General features: G+C 40.0%; 1 protein-coding gene across 2 annotated transcripts in view; it reads right to left on the bottom strand.

The window, feature by feature from the left end:
* Positions 1 to 21,214, bottom strand: part of prkcg (protein kinase C, gamma) — a 28,317-nt gene extending 7,103 nt beyond the window's left edge. Inside the window, exons 1-13 of one of the 2 annotated variants that reach the window (XM_008431537.2) lie at positions 19,712 to 21,214; positions 18,671 to 18,936; positions 9,928 to 9,959; positions 9,738 to 9,820; positions 8,918 to 9,029; positions 7,830 to 7,958; positions 7,588 to 7,744; positions 7,204 to 7,405; positions 6,323 to 6,520; positions 2,972 to 3,145; positions 2,201 to 2,292; positions 1,666 to 1,728; positions 1,383 to 1,521 (exon numbers count right to left, since the gene is read on the bottom strand). In XM_008431537.2, coding sequence (XP_008429759.1) covers positions 1,383 to 1,521; positions 1,666 to 1,728; positions 2,201 to 2,292; positions 2,972 to 3,145; positions 6,323 to 6,520; positions 7,204 to 7,405; positions 7,588 to 7,744; positions 7,830 to 7,958; positions 8,918 to 9,029; positions 9,738 to 9,820; positions 9,928 to 9,959; positions 18,671 to 18,894 — 1,605 coding nt within the window. In that variant the 5' untranslated portion in view covers positions 18,895 to 18,936; positions 19,712 to 21,214. Of the gene's footprint in view, positions 1 to 1,382; positions 1,522 to 1,665; positions 1,729 to 2,200; positions 2,293 to 2,971; positions 3,146 to 6,322; positions 6,521 to 7,203; positions 7,406 to 7,587; positions 7,745 to 7,829; positions 7,959 to 8,917; positions 9,030 to 9,737; positions 9,821 to 9,927; positions 9,960 to 18,670 lie in introns of both variants that reach the window. The other variant, XM_017309404.1, reaches the window with a different exon arrangement.
* Positions 21,215 to 24,864: the final 3,650 nt, after the last annotated feature.

The following is a 24,864-nucleotide window of genomic DNA, read 5'->3' as shown; positions in this document are numbered from 1 at the left end:
TGAAAGGAAACACTGGACTCTCAAATCCAGCTGCAAAATAGTTCTACGCCGACTTTCACAGTTTAGAGGCTAGAGACAAAAGGTACATTACCGCCAGGCCACATCTACTTGAAAAAGTATTGACATGCAAACTTTTTCATGCTTAAATGTGTGCAATGCACATGCTGCGCTGCTCGTTTTCTATTTGGACAAATGGAAAAAAAACTTTAAAATGTCAACATATGTGGCATGGTAAGAAACAGTGTGGCGGCAGCTTTAATCTGCAAGTAATTTCCTGTAGTTTATGTTTTATTTGACACATTTATTTATTTTTTATTACATGATAAACGGGCAAGTTTCTCTGATAAGTTGTCCCCGTATTTAGGGTGACACCTCCTCCCTCTGGCAAAAGCTTTGCCCTCCATTTAGGAAGAAATCTCCTCCCTTGCTGCTCGTCATCACTTCTACCCGGGTCATATGTTGGGCTGACTGTTAAAAAACGCAGCCACTCACTTTACAACCGGTCTCTGTAAGACTGTGAAAGGATGTTAAATCTACACAGTGACGTTTTTTAAGGTGAGACAATTCCAAGATGTTTTGGAAACTGCTGACAACACAGGGGGATTCTTTCAACCCTAAAGAATCAGGTGAAACGGATAAAAGTTCTATCTTTTTTCATAAGGCTAAAAAAATCTTCTGTCTTGAAAGTGGATTTTCTTTCTATATCACTACAATAGATTAAGAAAGTGATCTCTTGTAGTTTGTGCTCTTTCACTGATCTGATCCCACGTTTTGGATTGTGCTGTATTCCCAAATGCTTTCTTGCAAAACTGCAGAACAGATTGTGCGTAATATTTTATTAATTTAATAAATGAAGATTTGCCCTAGTGACCCTAGTAATCTCTGAATAGTGAATGGGGAGACTATTGGTTGCAGCACCTGTTGACTTAAGATACTGATGGAATCTGTGGGTTAACCTATTTTTGCAACACTCAAACTGAAGCAACCAAGACTTCATTTGAATATGAATAGAAACATTTTAAAGACAGAAACAAACTGTTAGCCGTGGCGTCATTTTAAGTGTGGAAAAATCAAGGCCAACAATCACGCCACAATAATCTAACCAACTCTTAAATGAAGATTTGAGAGTTACAAAGTATTGAGGTGAAGCTGGAATAACGAGGCTTTTGAGCGGCAGTAGCATGTTCTGTTCAACAGTGTTAGTGCACTAATTGAATAGTGTGAGGTTAATTATTTAAAAATGCTGACAAGGTCAGAGAGGACAGATCAGACAATGAGGAGCTGCTGTGGGTGTCTAACAGTGAAGTGAAGCAGGTCATGCATGCGCAAAGGGGTGAAACAGTGAATCTGACACCACAGCGAGCACAGGGGAGTCAGAGCACCTCAGGGGCGATGTAGTCGGGAGTGCCACAGAACGTGCGAGTGGTGTCGCCCCCGTACATGCCCTCCCTGCACATCCCGAAGTCGGCGATCTTTATGTGGCCCTCGCTGTCAAGCAGCACATTATCCAGCTTTAGATCTCTGAGAAAAGAGGGAGATAAGTTCACACAGCCATAAATCATCTTGATGGAGAGCGTCTTCATCGGTCATTGGACACAAAAAAGGCGTGATAAATCTGCATCGGCTCTGTTGTGTTGTGCCGTGACAGCCGGGCCACGTCTTTACCTGTAGATGATGCCTTTGCTGTGGAGGAAGAAGAGGCCGACTGCGATCTCTGCTGCATAAAACCTAGAGGGAGAGAGGAGACGGTAAGAAGAAAGCTCTCTGGCTACTTTTTCAGAAAAATTGACCCGAGGTTTTTTGGGCAACATGTGGGAGGTTGAGAGGGTGATGAAAGTGGAGAGTAACCAAACAGACATGAAAGAAATCTAATTGGAAAAAAAAAAAAAAGAAAAAAGAAAGAAATAGGGAACTGGGTAAGAATTAGCTTTAGATGATTGATCAAAGATTATAGATTGGATGAATAGCCAGAGGGAGGGAAACTGATGAGAAGAATAGATTAGAGTGAGGAGAACGTTAGAGGAAATGGGAGAGGGCTGCGACTTGAGTTGATAGCCTTTTGTATGAGTCACCAGGTATAATGAACAAAGCTAAGAGATGACTGAGGAGGTAAGTGAACACCGAAATAAAAGACAGAAAGGCAATGAGACTTGTGTGGATGACGGCGGAGATCAAAGCTAGACTTTATCGGACTGCATACGCTGCATGGGGCTCTTTGAACTTCCCGACTTGCTGAATGTGAAACATCAGATCTCCACCATTGACATATTCCATAACATAATACAGACGATCCTGCAGAAACAAACACACACACACACACACACACACTGTGAATACAGAGCCTTGCAGACGTAGTCATACACTTTGAATTTTTTTCCACACAGTCACTTTATTAACATAGACAAAGTATTTCTTCGAGATAACATGTGGTAGACCGACAACAAGTAGTGGATAACTGTGGTACGGTAGGAAAAAGTTGGTTTTCAAACGTTAATATTAATAAAATTATTAAATGTATTGACGTGCGTTCCTATTAAGCCACCTTCACTCCGAGTCCCATAAACTAAATCCAGTGATACCAGCAGTCACATGAAATCCTTTAATGAACATCGTTAATATCTGTGTATTTGTTCTAGGTGTAAGAAAACAAAGAGCATCAATAAGAGCAACTAATTGAATTACCTAATTCACATAAATACCCAATAAAATATAATGAAGCTCGTTATTGTAATATAACAAAGTGTGAAACTTTGGTAGGCGTAGTTTTGCAAAGTGTTGTATTCTCTAAAATAAAAGGCACTCAGCTAAAACCAAAGCTTCAAGAACAATGACTTCACTAAAGAGAACAAGATCATTTTTTCATATTTTAAAAGCAAAAGCAGCCAGCCTGCAATGGAACAACTCCTTAGAGCCTAAATATCAAGCCTGTTCATGGACAATTTAATAACGCTAATATGTTTCACACACACACCTCGGTCTGGAAGGCGCAGTAGAGCGATGTAAGGAAGTGGGGACGCGAGGGGAGCGCCAGAACCCTCCTCTCCACCAGAGCGCTCTCCGTGTCCTCGTCCTGGAAGAGAACGTCCTTTTTAAGGACTTTCACTGCAAACAGATGATCGCTGCCTCGCTCTTCTGCCAGCAGCACCTGAACAGGACCAATGAGTGAAAAGAAACCACGTCAGGTGAAGCAACATATCTCCCAAGAAAAGTACAAAAGCTGGAGTGTGACGATTTAAATTGTGCAAAGGTTCATGAGTTTTACCTGAAACGGTTTCTGATTTAAGATTCACCTTTCCAGAGCCAGGACACATTCATCTGTACCACTTGTTTTTTTTTGTTTGTCATTATTGTAAGACAAAAGGTGATTCTCAATCCAATCATTCACCACCATAATTAGAACTAAACATGTCTCGTAGCACTTTGCTGCCGGCTGTGACACGTTTTTAGGTCATTGTGTGATGGATGACAAGGTGCTCCAGTTGGGAGGAAACTAGTTCTGTCAGTGTGCTTTTGAGGCAAAATTATGGCATGAAGGAGTAAAATAATAATCTAAAAATGTAAATCTATAAAATGAAATGATCTTCAGGATCAGTCACAATAGAGGCATTCCACAAAACACATGCACTTTATCTCTGCGTGCCACAGTTTTACTGCAAAAAGATGTCAATATTTGTTGTTGTTTTTTTATTATTATTTATAAATGCACTGCATGTTTTATTTTTCTTGGGAAATAAATTGATTTTTTTAGCTAATCCTGTAATTTTCCTCATCAGATTTCTTCTTGGTCTTCATACTGATCACCTGATTTGTGTTTCTGAACCCTTCCAGGGTTTAGGCTGCCTGGTTTCTTCACTACATTGTTGGATCCTGTGTTGATGGTTCTGTAGTGTCTTGCAATGAGTTTTGAGCTTTGAGTTTGTTTGTTAGTTTTTTTGTTTTGCTTCGGAGCTTTTGCTTGTATACCTTTCGGTACTCCTCTGCCTGTGGTGTCCTTTACATCTTCATTTGGGTTCTTCCATCTCACCCTTGTGGGCACAGAAGGGGAAACTTTCAAAACCATTTTGAGGCTGTGTGTGGAAACCTGTGTTTCTGTCTTTCTAATTCTGAAACTAAATGTAGAGGTACTAACTAAATGTATTTGTTACGTGAAATTACAAAAATGTAGTTGCACACAAAACAGTTTATTATTCCGGCAGATTTTGCTAAGTAGAAGAGCATCAATTGAACCAACACCTATTCAAGGTTCAGTGTTTGCTGACCCCAAGGGCAGAAAGAAGGAAGACTGTTTTATGTTTCTGTTCCTGCTTGTATTTAGAGCTATTTGCCTTTTGAAACTAGTGCAGAAAATAAGCCTAACCTGGAGCAAAACTGGAGGCATTTCTCCCCTTGAGGCTATGATCAGGACTATGCTTTTCTGACTGTGGCTTTTTCTATTGCCACCATTAGTCAAGGACAGGCCAGGTCATGAATACTCCTAAAACTAAAACATGGCTCCTTATTCCAGCTGCCTGGGACTGTGAAAATTAAAATAATTGAGTCCCATAAAACGGAGGAAGATAGTATTTTCATAGAGCAGTTCCCCTGCTTCATAATGTGATAAAAAAAAATGGAAGCTAACAGAAACTGTCGAGGTCAATTTGAGGTCTGAAAGATAAAAAAAAAACACTTTTCAAAAGGCTTTCAGGGAGATTAGCAGAAAACGCAGCAGAGGCTGACTTTTCCAGCGCAAACCAATCTTTAGAGGAAAGTCAACAGAAACAAACCCTTTCTGAGGCATTAATAGGGGCTTTCACAACAGATACAGTATTTGCATATTATCTCAGTAATCTCCAGCTGCACAGTAGTTTATTTGGTTTTCATGCAAAAAACAAAAAATAAAGCACAATTGAGAAGTAAAAGTGAATGTCCGTTACATAAAATCTCAAAAATGTATTCAGTCCTATGAAAAAAGTTTAAGGGGGGGGCGATGACAATGGTTGATATTCTCTGCTTAAATTTTGAGATGAAACGCCTCTCAAACCTCAACTTGCTGAAAATGCATTAAAATGTGTAAAGAACAAGTACATCACTTTGTGAAGACAGAAGTATGCTCAGCCTGGCATAATGAAGGGTTTAATCAAAGAGAAGCCGCGCCTGAAGATTTCCAGAAACATTAACGTCACAAGTGAAAAAAGCAAAGCAGCTCTTTGGTTATTATCAGACATTAAAAATACATTGAGAGGAGATTTGAAATTGGCTGCTTGTGGGCAGCTCTGACTGCTAATGATGCTATAATTTTCCACATCGAGAGAACCGCACGATACTGGTTTTAGTGAAGCGATACGGTCAGGAGCAGCGCAATATGCTGACAACAACCCTGCTTAAAATTGTGCTGCCACTCTGCAGCGCTGCACTGTAAGGGGTTTCTGGCCGTCGGAGATAAAGTATCTCATTTCAAATTGAATGGTGGAGAAAATTATACTTTTTCATATTTTATAAATCAACGCAACAGCAAAAAATAGCTTCTTGCAGAAGATTATGCGTGTGAAGTCGCTGTGAGAAACACTGCGGGTCCCTCTCTGAGTGTGTCTACTGCTTTGTCTCGTGATTTTACACAAATTCACAAAAAAAAAACTGGACTCCTCATCCTTCATACTTATACGAATCCCTGCAACACATACTTTTTTCTCATTTCCGGTGTAATCCAATTTTCTTTTGGTCATTTTGCTACTTCCTGCAGCTCAGTAATCCTCCTCTGTTTCTTTCCATCTCTGTCAGTTTCATTCTCACTTTTCCTCACTCAGCAGCCCCGGGGCCTGTCTCTCCTCTTCCTTTTTTTTCCCCCACACATCTTATGTAAGTTGAGTCTATTTCTCCTGTCCTCTGAGGACTCTCTGATAGTTATGAAACAACGCTGGGGGATTTCAGAGGAGGGGAAAGGACTCAAAACTAAAATTTCTTCATTATTCTTCATCTACAGGGGAATTAAAGAGAGTAGAAAGCAGAGTATTCCTTGAAATGAATACCTCCATGAGCGCTGCCTATGTGGCATATACCAGCTGGAAGAAAAACTCATGGTCCAGTGACTCATTTAGCAGAAGAAGAGACGATCGAAGCCTGGGTATAAATGAAAAATCTGTTTTGAAACTGGTTCAGCTTTATTGTTCGCAGGAGCTTTAAATGAAATGCCAGCTGAAGGTCATGACAGGAGCAGGAATGCTAAAGCCAGGAATAAATGTTTTTGTTTTCAGTGCGAGGGCCCTCTTTGACATCACCTGCAACCGTTGGATCAGAGGTGTGCAGAGAGAGGATGACATTTTGACTCTGAATCTGCCGCGGTTACCTTGCCAAAGCTGCCTTTGCCCAGCACCATGAGGAAATTGAAGTCATGGATTCCCACTCTGACTTTGCCAGGACCCGAAGAGTGTATGGGCAGGCAGGACTGGATGGGGGTCGGAGACAAGACCACGGGAAAAGGCTCCGGCATCGGGGCGGCCAACACCTGAGGCAGAGAGGGCGTTGTAGCGTCAGGCTGAGGTTCCTGGAGGGTCATAAGCAGAGAGATGAATTAGTGGATGTAGTCATGAAAAAAAACAACAACACCCTACCCACTTTCAGTCAAACAATTCTGCACCCTACTGGATGCAAAAAGTAACAAGGAGGTGGATTTAATTTAATCTGTTGGGATTCAGTGTTGCAAATTGGTGAGTAACTGAAAAGAAAATGGAAAATTTACAAAAACAAACCAAACAGGTGTAGAGAGCAAATGCTTCCAGTCTCCTTTTGCCTGATACCCTTAAATAAAATCCTGCACAACCAGTGGCTACAGAAGTCACCAAATTAGTGAACAGAGTCTGTAGATGTGAAAGTTTGGGCAAGAAATACACCATGAGACTTGTGACTATATATACAGAGTATTGATTTAGATCATCATCATTAATTCATTAGACAAAATCCGAACGAAACTACACTGAAGTTTGTGATTAATAAATTCTACAACAGTTGATGGGGGTGTAAATATTTTGTGACATACTGCATTGTTTAGCTCTCAAGATAAAAATGATAACAATAAATCATCAAGACAACTCAGGACATAGAAACAATGTAAGCAGGTGCAAATGTTTTTATTAGGTCTCAACAATTATGCACCCATAAAAGCTCACAAAACAAAATGTCTCACTGTGAACAAATATAGTGCACAGAGGTCAACAGACGTCCTCCTACCTGCAGATCTGGATCTGGTACTGGGATGTTGTAGTATTCCCCCTCGTCCTGTGCAAGCAGCTTGAACCAACCGCATATAGGACGTCTGAAGATCTCACTGACGCCGAATGAGAGCGCTCCCATGAAATCATTCCTGGACGTCCGGTCCCAGTCCCACACCTCCACAGACAGACGCCTGTCCCACTGGTTGCCTCGCACTGAGCTGAGGAAACCCAAAATGCAAACTCAAGTGGGGAAGTTTTAAGTTTTATCTTGCTTACAGGACGCAAAAACAGGACAGAATAATATCTTCAAACAAACGTCATACGTATTTACACATCTCCTCCAGCATTTTTATTCGCACTGTCAGATTTCCACCTTGGGTTAAATTTCGCAGGGACTCACAAGGTGAAGCTCTCATTCCAGACGGGATTGAGTGTTGAGCGGATGGTCTTCGTCTTCTGTTTGCTGTGGCTTTTTGGGTCCGGAATCAGTTTTAGTTTCACATACGGGTCTGACAAACCGTTCGGATCCATGGGCATCAGATTGCGTGCCTCCCGAACTGCAGGGTCACAACAGAACCAATCAATTAAAAAGGGAATAAATCCTTCATCGTACGGATGAAATAACCCAACACCTCCTCTCACCTGTGACGTAGATGTCCTCTTTGTCTCCTCTGATGGTCAGGTGGATTCTCCCTCTTTTCTCTGTGTGATCCTGACCACACAGACTGGGAACGCTGGTCTCGCATCTCCGATGGACATTCATGTCGCAACCTTAGCGTGCAGAAAACGCAAACAAAAGGTGAGAATGCAAAAGACATGAAAGTGTGAAACAATATAAAAATGTCAAAAAAGAGACATTTTTGAACTCCTTATACTGATGAAATAGTTTTGAGTTTTTCCCATATTTGTTTGGGTAACCTTTAAAATGCAGCAATCAGTTCGTGACATGTTTACAGAATAAATAAATATACATTTCCTCTGTAATAAAAATGTTGCTTTGTAAATCAAATTAGGTTTCTAGACTATAATAATTGAAAGCTCACTATATTTGTCCAAATGCTTGTCAGAAATCATCAGAAAATTAATTTAATCTGGACAAATTGTACGGGACAAAACTATTCATTAATCACCATTTTGTGATTAATTGTTTTTGGTTTTGCGGGGTAAAATATGGGTTGGGTGAGTTCCAATTTCACTTTTCATAATTAATAATTCCTGTGGTCTGCAGTCCTTTTACTGAGATGCTAAAGAAACATTAACCCCTTCCCCACTTGTTGCTGTACACTGCTGGTCAGATGGCTTAAAGAGAACTACTACACTTCTCCCTTGGTGACAAAACATACAGATTTTAAAATATTTCTGGGCACCATGGAGCTCTCTTACCGTTTCAAAACCACAGCTGGTGAGTTACACGACTCATGTCTGTGAAGCAGCTGACTGCACATTATTTTAGACAAAAAAAAAGTGATCTTTCTCAGTTATACATTTAATTAATTAGATCATGTTGAACATTTTGTGAAAAAAATCTTTTTGCAAAACGAAACTGATGTTCTTACTCAGTTATCCCACTGTGAGAATCTACCTTCCTGTCATTTTTGTCACGTTTTCCCTCCCTTTGAAGATGCAGAGGTGAATTTTACGTTTTCTTCAAAGCAAACCGATATTAAACCCAGCAGTTCATTAGGAACATCGGCAGAGTGCAGCGGGTCAAACTGGACGGTGAAACTCACTGGTGCATTTCATGCCCTGGTGTATGAGTCCGTACAGCAGCGATCCGCAATGATCGCAGAACGTGGGGCTGGAGTAGGTGTGGATCTTAAATGTGTGTTGACTCTTCAAGTCCTGGAACGAAAAAAACAAACGAGCAAACAACCAAAAAAAAAAAAAAAAGAGCAAGAGAGAGAATCCCCTCATTAAATAGCACAATCATATGCACACACTTTCACACATTTATGGTGTGGGTGACTACTGATGGTACGAGCCAATTAGATTTCTCCACTGGGAGAGGAAATTCACTGCATCCAGGCAAGTTAGTGAGCATGTTAGTGTATATTTACTGTACAGGAAGGAATTAATCATTTTTATCTCTTCATAACCGCTCCGCCACCCTTTCTCCCAAACTGTATTCCCTCCCTCGTTGCTATTAATAACTGCTGTCACCCCACTTCTCCTGAGGAAAAGACAAATCTCCCTAATATCCTCAAGATGCCACACGGAGGAGGGCTGAGGAGTCTGCTGCTCTCTCCATCGTCTAATTCTCACTCTTATCAGTCTTTCTCACCCCCTCCTGCCTCCCTCCCTGCCACACAACCTTTCCTCTCTATCTGAAACTCCCTACATCCCCTTGCAGGATGACATGACACGAGCGTAGATGTCACAGATGAGACGCAGAGGAAGCGCGGATTGACGGATGAGTCACGCGCGCATGCCATCGGCGACGAGCGGGAAGGCTAAATGCGTGGATGATGGTGCGCCGCGCAAGTCCAGGGGAAGGTGGGGAAACTTGAGGATATAAATGGAAGTGCGGAAGCCGATAACAGGAACACTCACATCGGGCCTGAGGGCAGTCACAGATCCGGGACATGTGAAGGTGACAAACTCGTGGCATCTTTTATGGACCACAAAACTGCAAACTGGAGAAAACAGGGAGGATGAGGCTGAAAATTGTTATCAGTTTTCCACAGAGCCATATCAGAGAAAATAAAAATAACAGGCAACAAAACAGCAGACCAATCTCTACCTTGACACTGGAACCCCTGCTTGCCGATGCCCCTGAATGAGAAAGACACACGGCTTAGGACACAGAAACAATCTGCTCTCATTCCTCTTCAACGTGAAACTGTCCCGTTCAATCTCAACCAACTCTATTAATATAAAAAGAAAGTAATAAAAAAAAAACAAACAAAAAAAACAGCAATGGTCACTTAAGAAACTCAACATATTTTTTGTGAAGCAGCCAAGTAGCTGACTTGCTCATACAGAAGCACACAGACTTAATTTTTTATTCTCCTAAAACACCGGCTTGCTCCCTGTGTCTCCTCAGAGCTTTAATTGAATAATTAAAGCCATTGATTGGCCAAAGCGTCCATTCAGCAGCTGGCTCGGTGTGAATCAAGTTGATTTGGTTGTTTAGAAAGTCAAGCAATTGAGACACGCTGGAGAGCTCCACAACAATCATACCAAATGCGTCCAGGGAGTTTAAACTGACCATAATCACTGATCAGCAATCAGTTCGCCATCTGGCTGAGAAACGATTATAGATGGGCTTGAAGGAGGCGATCTGATCCCTGATCAGCATGCAGCAGAAGTCTGGAGCCCCGGCGCTAGGACAGGATAGATGTTTCACCAGCAGGGGGCGCTAAAGAACCAGACATGGATTTACTGAGAATTCACTGCTTTGCTTGATGAGCTTTTTTTTTTTTCTTTTTTTTTTTAAATATGTAGAAGTGCATCTTAGATTTAACTACTGAATAGACTGAATAAATGCTTCAGTTAAACATAAGTAAACAAAACCAGCTTCTCCTTGGAAATGTCTTGCTAATAAATTTACAAAGACAGGAGGAGTTATTCTGAAAAATGCTTAGATTTCCTTGCTGTATTTAAAGCATTGGAAGTGGCGCAACATGGACGATAAACTGATGGGAAATAATGTTAAAATATCACCTTACCCACATGTCCAGGACATGCTGACCTGGTTTTAACTCATGGTTAAAATCTTTCCATTAATGATTCATTCTAAAATTAAATTCTAACATTTTAAAATGCACGCTCATACTATGGAGTAAAAAGAGCACAGTGACATATTTATACCATATATGTTCCAACACTGCTTTGCATCTTTCCTGCTTTGGTCTCCATGTCGTCGTTTGTTTGTTTATGTCCTCTGAGGCCGTCACAGAACAGCTGGATTTATTCTGTGATTAAATTAAACACAGTTGGTTTACTGGTTAGGTTATACCTGAAGGCAGTTGATTTCACCTGATTTTATTTTGGGTTATCACACCAAAGGGGGTTGAAAACAAACGTACACTACAGTTGATTTCCCTTTTGGTGTAAAAAACAAAAACAAAAAAAAACATAATTTTCACTCTTCAATTGTTGATATTGCAAATAAAATCTGATAAATTCATATTTGTCAGTGTAATGTGTCATAACATTCAAGGAGTATTAATATGTTTGAAAGCTACTTTTCACATGTTTAAAAACAACTGTTGCAGACATAATACTTTTTGGTCTAACCTGTGATGTTTCATTACGATGTTTTCATTTAACATGCTTTTATGACTTTTGCTTGCTAAACACATAAGAAATACACATCATCTTACGTTACATTGACTTATTTTCCAAGTGATCTGCTTTCTGAGTTTTTCTCTCTCTTGCTCCTGTTTTGCTGATCACTTCACGTGCAGCATGTCGCTCCTCATCCGCCGTCATTCTAAATACTCCCTAGTTTCCCTTATTCGGTGTCAGCGCCTTGCCTTTGTTTTACCTGGTACTATTCATCATCATGTCAACTTGTATTCCTGCTCTCCTTAGTTCTGGATTACTCCATTTGTGATTTCCTGCATTGCAGCACGCTCAGCTTCCTTTTAGTTAAATAAAAGTTTGATAGCTCACCTGACTGCCTTCCAACTGTCAGGCTGCATCTGGGAGCTCATTCACTCCACGCCTTAAAAGATATTGCAGATCGGGGACGCAGTGGAGCGAACTCGCATTTAAGACTTCCTCTGACTCGGTTATTGTTGTTAGGTCTGCTGTTCTCCAAGACACTTCGTCTGAAGCGTTTGCAAAACTAATTTTAGCCAAGGGCATCAAAACTGCTGATTGAGTTAACGAAATATTATTTCAGCAGATAGTTTAGATAGTTTATAGAGCAAATATTTGTTTGAACAAGTCTCCAGTAGGACAAATTAAAACATATGACTGTCATTTAAATGTAAACCATTAAAGCAGATAAGAATGTGCAGCAAAATGCTGTGTGAATATTAAATAATAATCTTTTAGATGTAGGAGAAAATGCTTGAGCGAATGTTTCAATATGGCATCCACAAATCTAACAAAGCCGTTTAATTGACAAACTACAACTAAGCAACTGATTGCAAAAGCGCTAAATGTCACAAAACCTGTCAGCAACATTTTAAAATGAACACAGTTCATCAATGACTGTTTTCTTCTAAGTATGAGCATGCAGAAGTCTTTGTTTTGTATGAACCACTGTGTGAAACTGGTGCCATTTGTCACACCCGACTATTTTACAACTGGTAATTTCACAAACAACTGGGACTTAATGAACTCACTGCTGCCATTCAGGGAACATGCTCTGATAAGCTTTCCACCTCTTCTCTGCCATCTGCCCACATCCACACCGTCAGCAGCATGTAAAAGTGAGCTAAACATTTCATCAAAGGAAACATAAACCACAGGTGAAAATATTTTATGTCTACGGGGGCACTGTCTGCTCGTGCCACTGTGATTTGGTTCCTCCCTACTTATCTATTAAAGTCGGTTTGTCGTTAAAGAGATTCTGAAAATGACAAGTAATCTCTCACATTAAATTAGGGAAGATGTTCCTACTTATTTCCTCTTGAATTTTTTTCCTTTCTTTATCAACGGTGACTATTTTAGCCATTTATGCTTACTTTGGTGTTAAAAAAACATATGTTGTGTTAATTAAAATAAATACATCACTGTTTCCTTGTGCAAAATTTTTTAGTTTATGTAATAGGAAATTGGTAACTACAGCTTACAGCTGGAAATGAGCAACATACAGGAATGCAAATTTGTATATCTGGTAAAAATGCAATCCTTCGTTTGATTTTCAGGAAAAGAGTGGATGGTGGCAAAGACAGGCTCGAAAATTGAGTAGAAAACATTTCTGCTGAAGTCAAATATTTGCACGTCACTTTGTTTTATTTGGAGAGGTTACGTGATTAAATAACGAGGGGCTTCATTTATGTATTTTGAGGTATGCAGTGACACACTGTAGCTGTAACTGAGCTGTGAATCTTACTTAAACATGAATCAGTGTAAAGTCTGAAGCTAGTCCTGAGTTAAGCTCATATACTATATTTCAAGCAAAGTTACTTGCTCGGCACCGAAAAGCATGTAAATCATGTAGAAATGCTAAAACGCATAAACTGTAATTGAAAGACAACATCTGACTCAGTGTGAGCCGAATCATTTTAGAAGGAACAACTTAACGCTTAGATAATACTTTATCTAAGCGTTTAAACAATTTAGAAAGCAGTGGTAAATATGGAGACATATTTATGTATTTGTCCTGTACTGGTGGGCGGTAATGACACATATTTTATCTGTACTTTAAGCAGGTTAGATGTACTGCGCAAAGGTATCACCGGAGACGATGTTGAATTAATGTTTTATGTCAATTGTTTCACATAAATTTTCATTTCCAACCAGATGTACTTGCATTCTTGAACAGCAGCAGCATCTCTGGGTTTTTGAACTTGACTGACTGAGTTTCCGCAGCAACACAGACGCAATGAACTGCTGACACGGTGTTTCCGAGGCAAATGGGGATATGAGTTTAATTTATATTATTAAAAATTGATTAATCCTTGATCAACATCGATAAAACCATGAACAGCATGGTTTTAGGACCCGGGCTTACAAATCATACACAATAGCGTCACATAGAGTTTGTAGTGATGTGTTGCACAGCAGGTAAAGACACTATGCTGGGAAATATGAGGCCCATATCCCAGCTTACTCTACTCCTTTTCAAAATAGGAAAAATTATATTACTATTTTTTTTTTTTTTACTATTCATACCTAATCATGTAATTTGTAATGTCGTCTTGCAGTAAAACAGCCCTTTTCGTCAGCCCAATGAATGCACTCCTTTCCAGAGTGTGGAAGTTATCTCAAGCTTTCTTCTGTGGCAGTTCTTGTATGAATGGTGCAGCGGCCTGCACCCCAAACCAAAAGATTTATGCAGAAAATGATCAAATTCCAGACCAGGATCAAAAGCAGTGCAGCCCTGCATAATGCCTGTCTCCCTGTTCCCAGCAAGCTGAGCTTCAGACTCACCAACTGACACCTAACACATACATAGAAAACTTTTTTAGTTTAGGCCACAATTACTATGTATTTCTTAAAATATGTTTTCACTGTGCGCTCCCTTTGTTGTTTATATGCCCATATGAACCTTATTAAGAACCCACAGTACTCACAGGGTTCAAAAACATTCAGGTTAAGTTAACTAGTTAGTGACGTTTAGGCTTGGCTGTAAGTCCTCTGTGATGCTCTATTGGACCTTTGATGGACTGGAGACCCATCAAGAACGTACCCTGCCTCTTGCTTATTGACTGCTGCCTTCAACCCAGTTTCACTGCGATGCTCCACATGAAACGCCGGGCTTTTTTATCCTCCTCCACAGAGAAAAGCAGTTTCTCTATGCAAGATCTGCAGTCTTTCCTCATTCATCATGTATTGTTAAACAGTTAAAAAAAAATAAATATTGTTTTTAACCTCCTCCAAATATTACTGAGATGTGATTCCGTTATAATAAATAAGTTGCAAAAGACAACAACATTCACTTTCCTGAATTCTGCACATTGACTTAAACAACGAAGTTATTCACTATAACGTTAATCTTTCAATTAATCAGAAAAACCCTCCAGGGGCCTCAGACAGCCAGGTGAGGGCCGCTGCACTGACGTCTTGTTTAAAGGAAGGCGGTTTTCACCCTGAAATAAGTTCAGCTGCTGCCAGCAAAGACAGCAGCCAGTTGGGGAAAAGTCCTGAAAGATACCCAGAGGCTGCTGGCAGAGCTGGCGCCCTGCATCAACATATGGTACATCGCCACCATATGCCCACGCATACGAGCTCCTCCACACACAAATGGTTGCTATGAAGTCTTCTAAGAACTGAACACACTCACAGCTTGGTATCATTTTTGTTTGTTTGAAGAATATCAGAGAGTCAGAGATTGACTGTAAATTATTTGGTAGTTACTTCACTGCTCCTACTTTTTCAGAAAATCTTTTTAAAAATTTCATAAAATTGTTGGTAACACTTTATTTGAAGGGGGTGAATGACGCTGTCATAAACATGACATAACACCTGTCATGAACATGAATAAGCCTTCATGAATATTTATGACTGTTGTCATAAAGCGTCATTCGGTAAATTATGACACTTTTAATACAAAGTTGACATTATTGAAAATGTCTTTGTTATGACAACTTTACATTAACCAAGAAATCATTACTGCTTAAACTTTACCTTTAATAACATAAAGTTACCTAATTTTTAAAATGCAATCAGTAATACTTTTATAACAAATTTATATCAGTAATGATTCATGTTTATGACAGCGTCATGTCAGTCTTATTCACCCCCCTTCAAATAAAGTGTTACCAAATTATTTTTTGTAAAACTGTCAAGGCCAGCTCTTCATCGCCAGGAGTTATAAGTCTTTTTTTTACTTGTTACATGGCATGCTTCACATAATTGAATTAACATTTATTTTCTAGGACAAAAATCTTACAAACTGCTGAAAATATTTTCTAAAATGCAAACTTTAATCTAAAAAACAAAAAACAAAATAAAACACACACACACACACACACAAAAGTTAGTGCTGAAAATATACAATCCTGCTGCTCCTGCTTAATCCATCTGGTATTTGGGAGTGAAATATTTTTTTAGTTCAGCATCACCCACTGAAATAATAATGAGGCCAAACTAAACTCAATAGTTGTACGTTTGGATATTTGAGCTCAGTTCTGTTTCTGTTTTTTTTTTTTTTATCATCCTGACTATGCCAGTTGGGATTAAAATTGACTGAGGTCTTAAAAAACACTTTTCTCAAGTCTGCTGAAATTTTCCGTCATAGTGTGTCTGCCACTTAAAGTCAGCTTAATGAGATCCCAGAAAAAAAGAGCAAGAGTGACCTGACTGCTCTGAAGCTATTTGAGGCATAGAGTAACAAAACCCTTCCCCTTTCTGACCCATCACTGAGCACTGCTAGCCAGCTGGCTGAGAAAAAGCCAGAAATCTAGGTGTTGTGAAACATTTCCCTTCATGAGAAATACAGTCATGGTGGTGCAACTTTCAGAGACGTGCAGGTAAAGCAGCTGGATTAACCTCAGCTTGCTATACTTGTGTTGGACCCGTTAAAAAAAGAATGACAGAAAGGCCTTCAATTCAGAGCAATAAACGCAACAAATAAAGCTACAATGAGCTTTATTTTTTTATTTGCTTAAGTCAGTGTATTTGAATCAAAATAACTGCAACCAAAGGATGTACATTACATTATTTCAAATATGATTCAATTTTGGCACCAAGATTAACTATTGCTCATTTGTTTTAGCTGCAGAAAATAGATCCTGTAATGCAATTTTGTTTAAACTTTAAACAAAATTCTCACCTGTTCTGACTGACAAACCTGTAAATTTGAAACCCATCTCTATATCTTTTCATAAGTTCACAACTTAATTTAATGCTTGTATCTTCAAATCCATCTGGAGTACTGCACTTAAATTGTGAACAGCTCCTCACAAGTTCTCTGAAAGCTTTGAAATATCATTTAACCCTCTGGGGTCCCTGAATTTTATTCTCCACCTGTGTCCCTCGGACACAAAAAGACTTTTTTATAGCTTGAAAGGTAGAATTTTTTTTGTATCAGTATATTTTTTCAGATTTTTTAATAAATACCATTATTGCTTTAGTCCTCAACATACAAATAAGAAAGTTAACAGCACAACTGTACAAGAATCCCCCCTAAAACCTGACCGAATTAGATGCAATTTACAGCAGCATTGTGAAAGTTGTGCAAAAATAAACTTCAAAGAACACATGAATGTGCCAAGAGACCCAGGTGAGAAAAATTTGGAAGCATTTTATGTTCTGAGGAAATTGTAGTTGACTATCCGCTCAATGGACATCAAACATCACCGGCAAAATCTGACCTCATATTTCTACCATCTGTTCTTGAGAAAACCTCAACAGCAGTAGCTGCAAAATGTATTTCATAAAATTAGACTGAACTAAATTACAACTTACATAAAACGGAGGGGGTAATTTTTACATTCAGTATGTTTTTTTTTTAAATTTCATAATACTGAATCACATGACTGAATGATCTCCAGGTACAGCCAATTAAATAATATCCAAGTCAAATGAAGGTTACGCTAGTCACACTGCTAACATGTTATGAATGTTAGAAAAGAAAGGACTGAAACAGGCGACTGTGCTGAAATATTCCTGAGTTTAGTTTTAGGAATAAAAGAAAGCAGAATATCAGATATTGAAATTCCCTGGTTGTAATGACCGTGCATTGTTATTAGGTATGTATGTCACCTCAGTTCATTAATGAGAATGTTTATCGCAATGAGCAATTAGTTTGTTGTTTGTACTGAATGTGAAGTGTTTAAAGGTTTCAAAACAAAAAGCTAAATAATGAATGAAGGAGACAGGAGGATGCAAATGGCACCAGCTGGGGAGTCAGCGAGTCGAGGGTTTTCTGCTTGGACTGAACAATACTGGAAAATGTTGGAATATGCAGCTTTAACAATCTTTTTACATTATTTTAAAGTTTGCATTCAGGGTTCCATGTAATTACTTGTCACATGTGTGTTTAAATTTCCAAATCCATGTTGTTCACTTAGGTGGACAAAAGAAATCCAATTTACAAAGTCCTAAACTGTTCATACACTGCCAAGTTTAGACAGAAAATTATTTTCATTTGACCAAGAAGGTTATTTTAATATATATGTTTGATAGATCAATATAAAACATTATTTATACTGTTCTCAATAATTAATGATTTTTTTTAACAGCATGACACCAATCAAACACTTCTTATAATTGCTGATCACTTTTTGCACATTTCCACTGGTATATTGACAATTGATGCCTTGTTGCCATCACCCTAATCTTTAGGCACTCTGGCTGCTTTCAAACCTTAATATTACTTCCAATCTGAGAAAAAAAAAAACATGATGGTCAAATTAAAAGACGAGTTTTAACATAAACCTACCAGGCAGATAAATAATTTTGGCCGAAAATCTATTATTCAAAGAATGTGTTATTAAAAAAAAATGGAATGAAAGTTTTGGATGCTTTGAAATAAACAAATCCTGGGTGAGTCCATGAATGTGTCATATTTTAGTGTAAATACCACAACATTGTAAAAGTCAATCTCATATTAATTCCTGCTACGTCCTGGCAGGGTTTTGTTTGTGTGAATTTTGTGTGAGACAGCGCATGACGTTCCCAAACTGACTCCTGCATGGAGTGGGCAGCAGTGTGGAGATGTGAACACATCAGGTCAGTGTGGGCAGTATCTCCAGCTGGCAGCTGGAATTGAAGAAAAGGGAAAAATAAAAAAAAAGAAGGTGAAAGCCAGCACTAGATTGGGAGTTGGGACGCCTGAGGAGGCAGCATATGATCTGCTGGGGTGGTTTCTGTGTGAATGTGAAACAGTGTGTGAATTTGTGTGTGTGTGTGTGATTTACCATATAAAGTCGGTGCAGTGGCTGCAGAAGGTGGGCTGCTTGAAGAAGCGAGCTGTGAACTGATGGTCTTTCACCTCGACAATCCTCTTGTGTTTGAGCGCTCCCTTCCTCTGAAACACGGGCACCCTGGGCGGAGGGGAGAGGGGCGAGGGCAGCGGGGAGGAGGGCGATGTGGGGGAGGTCAGTGGGGAGAGGGAGGGGGACGGGGACACCGGGGTGGACATGATGTCTGCGGGATGAGAGAAGAGGAGGCTGAGAGCTGTGCGCTGGGGAAGGTGGGTGGCGGGAGAAGGAGAGGTCAAGGACACGGAGGACAAAGGACATAATAGGTCACGCAGAGACAGGAATGATATTAATGGAAGGAGGAATGTAGGGTAGGGAAAGATCGAGAAGAAGGTGATGGAAGGAGTGCAGAGAGAGCGACAAGTAGAAAGCGAAAGAAAAGAGAAAGGAGAGAGGCACGATAAAGAAGACAGGAAGGTTAATTCAAATACAGACAAAAGTCTCCTGAGAAACTCAGAGAAGCTAAACAATTAGCTCAACTTGCTGTGTGTCCCACATACTGGCTGTCCATCCTGCTGCACCCCTCATTTGCTATGAATACCCGCACCCCCCACCCATACCTCAGTCGTTATGTCAACTACCTCCTGTTGCCATGTCAACAACACCCCACCAGCTGCTCCAGTATTGGAGCCTGCATCCTCTCATCGTCTTCCTGCCTGCCCTTATTAGCAATTAGTCCTATTTCTGCAGAAAAGTTTGGACCAGAATAACATGAGCGCGTCTGCAGGGAATGGGACGTGCGGAGAAAAAGTGCAAAATGGCAAATATTGGATGGAAGAAGTGAGTTGCGTGCTGCTGAATGATAAATGAGATTCAATGAATAAATAAACAAGACTAGTTTAAAAAAAATAAATGAGAAAATGATGATGTCTCAGCAAAGAAGCAGTCAAAAAAGATGAGTGGAATTAAAAATGGTCTAGTGATACAAACACGTGATGGAGAATACTAAAGATGTGCACCAAGCTGTACTTAAAATACCTTAGTTTGTAAGAAAATCCTTGCCAAAAACAGTCGTCCCCTCTTCCTGTCCTTGACTCTTCGTCTGAATGCCTTCAATTGAAAATCTGGGGTGCACCTGTAGCTGGTCAACTCAAACAAGAAAAAAAAACAACAAACTCCCAAGAAAAGAGGTAGAGAAGCCAGAAAAAGCAATGGCTAGGAGAGGAAAAGCAGCTCAAGAAACGAAAACGAACAACATAACTTGAAATGAATGCAACAGGCAACTGGAGTGGTTCAAGATTTTAAAGAAGCAAACACAGGATTGAAGTGGTATATATCCTTTAACCCAGAGGCAGGGTGAGTGGGAGTACGAGATGGAGAGGTGGTATTCTCTTTCCAAGATTGATTCGGTTTTTACGAGGAAGAGGATGAGAGATGGAGAGAGAATAAGAGAGAAAGAGAGGGTGGAAAAAGTACAGGAAGAGAGAGCGAGAGAGAAAGAGAGAGGAGAAAGATTGAGGGGAATAGGCGGCGATTCATTTTGAAATCTGGGTTACTTCTCTCAGGAGAGGGTGAGGGAACCACAGCAAGGAGGACGGAGGAAGCAGAAGCTGCCATTTTACCACAATCAGTACAGTATGGAAATTTAAGTGCCAACTGGTTCCCCACTTCCTATCGAGCCAAACAGGAGGGGGAGGAGGAGGAAGAGAGGAAGAGCTCCGCTTGGACCAGAAAGCATCCAGCAACAACAGAGGCAGAGAATCCGAGGAATGTTCAATTTGGTTCTGGTCTAAGCTTGGATCTGAATGACAAGACGATCAGCAGGCCTGAGGAATGAGCAGTGGCAGCGTGTCTGCTGCATATCAATGATCTGAGATCAGAACAAGCGGTGACATGATAAACACAACAGTGCCCCACTCTGCACTGAAACCAGGTCAGCCGAGCCGAAAGGGAGCGGTAGCTTCCTTCTGAGGGGGGCTAGCGGGCGATCGATCGTAAATACACACACACAAACAAAAAAAAGAAAATGTTACAAATAAGGTCATCAGTCAAATAAGTCTAGCATTTAATGGGAGGAGGAGAACAAGATGTAGAGAGACGTTAGCAGTGGATGGAGGGGATTAAACTTTTAAATATTCTGTCCTTTTGAAATCCAGACAGCAATTTGAATGTATTTATTAAGGTAGGGTGGAGGGAGTGCATTAAAAATTATTGTTTTGAAGAGAACTATTGATAACACACTTGTCACACCTAAAGGCTGTGGGCCAGTTTCCCTTCCCAAGGCACTGGGAATCTTTCTAAAGGCCACAGCAGGAGATTTCAAATAAACATATGTCCTGAAAAAGTTCAGATTCAAAATTCTGAAAAAAAAACCCCTCAGAAATGCTTCACTGGACTCAAAGAACCCGCTCTCTGTGCGCTCCAACCAGGGAAATGTTATCACGGGAAAAAGCTAAATGCTGCTGACAAACGGGGGTGATTCAAACTATTAACAGTCAGAAGTAATATGTAGTGAATAATAATAATAATAATAATAATAATAATAATAATAATAATAATAATAATAATAATAATGTATTGTTTTGTTCCCAAAGAAATAAATTTAAAAATTTTTGGTGACAAAATTTGAAAAATAAGGGTAAAAAGTAATCTGAATGTCTCTCCACATAAAAAAATAAACCAAAAATGTACAAGATTAAAAGCTTATGCCGCTCCTCTGGATATTTTTTTTAAGGTAAGAGATAATTCCTGCTCTCTATGTTCAGGTCTTACGTCTTGCAGAGGTTACCAGCAGCAAATCCACCATCATACTCGGCATCACGGAGCAGAATGGCAGAGGTTCAGATTGAACACCATGTTGTTCAATAATTACAAACCCTGCTGATTTCAAGCCGTCGCATGTGCTTTGGGCGACTAACACTGAAACCCAAGTAGATCCTGTCGGCTGGTGAGCTTTAAATATGGCAGCTTTTCAGTAATTGTAGTGTAGCCACCCGACACCGGGGTCTTTGAGGAAACTTGTTAAGGTCCAAAAACCAAACGGAGGAGAGTTTTAATGTTTACATTTAACTCAACAGAAAAAACAATCCATATTTTCCACAATGTCAATTTCTTTAGGCCTAAAGAACTTAATGCTTTCAAGCTGTTTTGGACCAAATCATATTTTAGTCCTTACAGAGTGAGCAAAGGTTTGCCCTCTCAATGTCAGAAATACAAACACACACGCACGCACGCACCCACCCACACCCACACCCACACACACACGAGTAATCACTGTCCGTGCTCAGATGTGGTCCTCAGCAGATCCTGCGAGACGGGAGGAGAGAGGCAGGCGAGCAGGAGGACGACGGGGTGGATTGGTGTGGGACACAGAGACTGAGAGAGGGAGCGAAGGGTTGAAGGTCTAATTAATGGAAATGTAGGTTATTAGTCTCCTGATGAGGACACAGGCAGAGAATTAATTAACAATTATAATTAGCAAGATTGTTAGAGAGCAAAATGGTGTCATCCAGAAAGATAAGGATGAGTTTGCGTGCAGAAATGTGTGTGTGTGCGTGTGTGTGCATCAAAGGCTATCGCTGAGTGCCTGTGGATGAAAAAAAAAAATGAAACAGCTGTGTGAACATGCCGTGTCTGACAATGATATGTTATTTCAGCATTAGTCATGCAGAAACAGCAGCTGATTGGGCATGATAGGGGCTTTCCTGCACACAGACCGTCACCAAACGAGCCGCCTTTACTGACATCATTTTCTGGCTCATAAGACTCTCTCTGTCTCTCTCGCTCCATCAGCCTTATCTTGGATTAGTCATATACTTCCTCTTTTGTCACAAACAAATGAGGAGGATGCATATGCATAGTGATGCACAGGGAAAGGAAAGAGTGACGTGGTCACAAAAATACAAGCTGGGGTTCTGAAGTTAAACGGCACTTCTTCCGAACAAAACACAAAAAGCTTCCATTTCGTCTCCAGGCGAGATGAGTCAGCACTTGTGACTCTAAAGCTTCTGTATCGGGATGCTTTTGCATTCCCAACGAAGCGTGGATTCCAGTGTTTGATCATAAAAGCAAGTGGTGCGCTGGTGCACAGCCAGCCAGTGATGCATTAAACAACAAAAAGCACACACTCAGCAAAAACGCACTAAAACAGCCAGCCCGATTAAAAGCAGTGACAGGGGCCTTCAGGAAAGCAAGGATAGATGAATTAATAAAGCACCATTAAAACTAAAGTGTCTCTAAATTGCTCCTTACCATCAGCCTCCATTCTTTCTTTTCTGGTCTGCAGATGGCTATTTTATTATTTCTGACCACGGCTTAATGAAACAGAAAATTCTGCCCTGATAGAATCTTTTTTTTTTGGACGGGGGGAGCAATCAAAACTTCAGCAATTACGTGCATCTATTATCATGTAACGAGCGCTCATTCGCATCGAGCTGCTGCTTCAACCCGGCAGGCTGGCTTTCTCCTCCAAAGAAATTAAGGTAAATTGACTTGCCTAACTGTTGTTCTTGGAATCGGGGGAGAAGTGGTGTCTGTGGTAATCATAACTGTCTATTAAATCTGTCTGCTCTGGACCAAAGTAGCTCGGTTTGCCAGTTTATCACGTTTTTTTTTTTTTTCTGGTAGGGAGTATTTCTATTTGTTTTGTTAATGAAGAGTGGGGTCTGTTGTGTTTTTGGAAGAGAGCAGCCAACCTCAAAGCCAGTCAGATGAGACATTTGGCAGGCGATTACGGTCTGTCAACATGGACTACAAACTCTCAGTGTGGAAGCAAATATGCCTGCCCTTCATATTTGTTTTACTGCTGACCCGCCTCTCAGCGCAACAGAGGCTGGAATAACAAGGCTGAAAGTGGAAGCAGTGTACAAAAATGAGAAGCAATTGTGCTAATCAAATCAGCTCTGTGAAGATAAGGATGTCTAATATTTGCAGATAGTTGCTATATAACAATTCTTGGTTTTCAGTTTATCATGTTATCCCAGGTAATAATTTGGGTTTGTTATTACATCTTTTAATGTCCTAATTTTGACATCTGCACTCTTAGCGAGGTGCATTGCCATTTTCTTCACAGCTAATGTTTAGCAAGACAGATTTGTTTTCTTGCAAAACTGCATTCTGGTTTGTACAAGTAATTTTTATTTTATTTTTTTTCAAATTCGGCATTTCCACTTAGAGTTTAAGCCTGTTTCACCCTTTATGTTGACCGTGTGATCAACTCTGCCTATTGCCACTGTTGCTAATGTTCGGTTTCTGATCCTGTATTTTGCAACACGTGGTAAATTGAACAGGTTTATTGTGTGATAGAGAAACAAAATATTATTGAAAATTAAAAAACAAATCAGCAAAAGAAGCTGAATTTTTTTTTTTTAAACAAACTAAGCATCACACTCTTCTAAGTAATCTTTTACAATTGGATACACAGTCAGTCGTAAATTGGATGATCATCAAGCAACTTTTACAACAACCAATAGCTACTCTCCATACTGTTGTCACAACTAATTGAATAAACCAAATGTTGGGCCAGCTTATTGAAGCTCACCTACAGCAACACCTGTTGGAACAAAACATCTGCCATTGTGAAGAAGAAGAAGAGAGACTGAAGCATCCAGAATGTCACTGGGAGATAAAGTATAAAACCAATGACATGTAGTCTTATTTCATTTCACCTAAAAGCTACAGAGTTTTCAAGCACCCGTGGCATTCATTGGATTAAATTTAATGAAATACTAGACTGGAACTCGGCATTGACAGATTCCTAATCTTAAGTAACTTAGACTGGTATATGATTCACTTTGCAGGGTTTGGATGTCAACAAACCGCATTGAGATAGATTCAAAGAATACAAATGGCACAAGGCTGATGAAATAAATCCAGACTCCTACCGCTGGATGAACAGTGGAGCTGTGACCTAACCAAGTTCTTCTCATAGCAGCAATGGCAATAGGACAAAAGATGAAATACTCCCTCTGCTCTGTCTCACTGGGCTTTCCTCTCACTAGCAGTTCTTCCTATCATAAAGATAGACCCTTATCTATTCAGAAAACGCAACTCTTCGTTACTGTTGCAATGGCCTGCTTTTCTCTTCTTGTATTTTTTTAAAAATAACACCGATGGTGTTACTCGGCTGTTCAGGCTGACTGGCACCGTTTGCAGCCTAAGCAGCTGTAATTGATCGCTGTTTGGTTAAGAAA

Source organism: Poecilia reticulata, linkage group LG16, assembly GCF_000633615.1.
Source record: "Poecilia reticulata strain Guanapo linkage group LG16, Guppy_female_1.0+MT, whole genome shotgun sequence".
NCBI classification, from domain to species: Eukaryota; Metazoa; Chordata; class Actinopteri; order Cyprinodontiformes; family Poeciliidae; genus Poecilia; species Poecilia reticulata.
The sequence above is the reverse complement of the archived record's forward strand: the minus strand, read 5'-3'. Positions and strand labels throughout refer to the sequence as shown.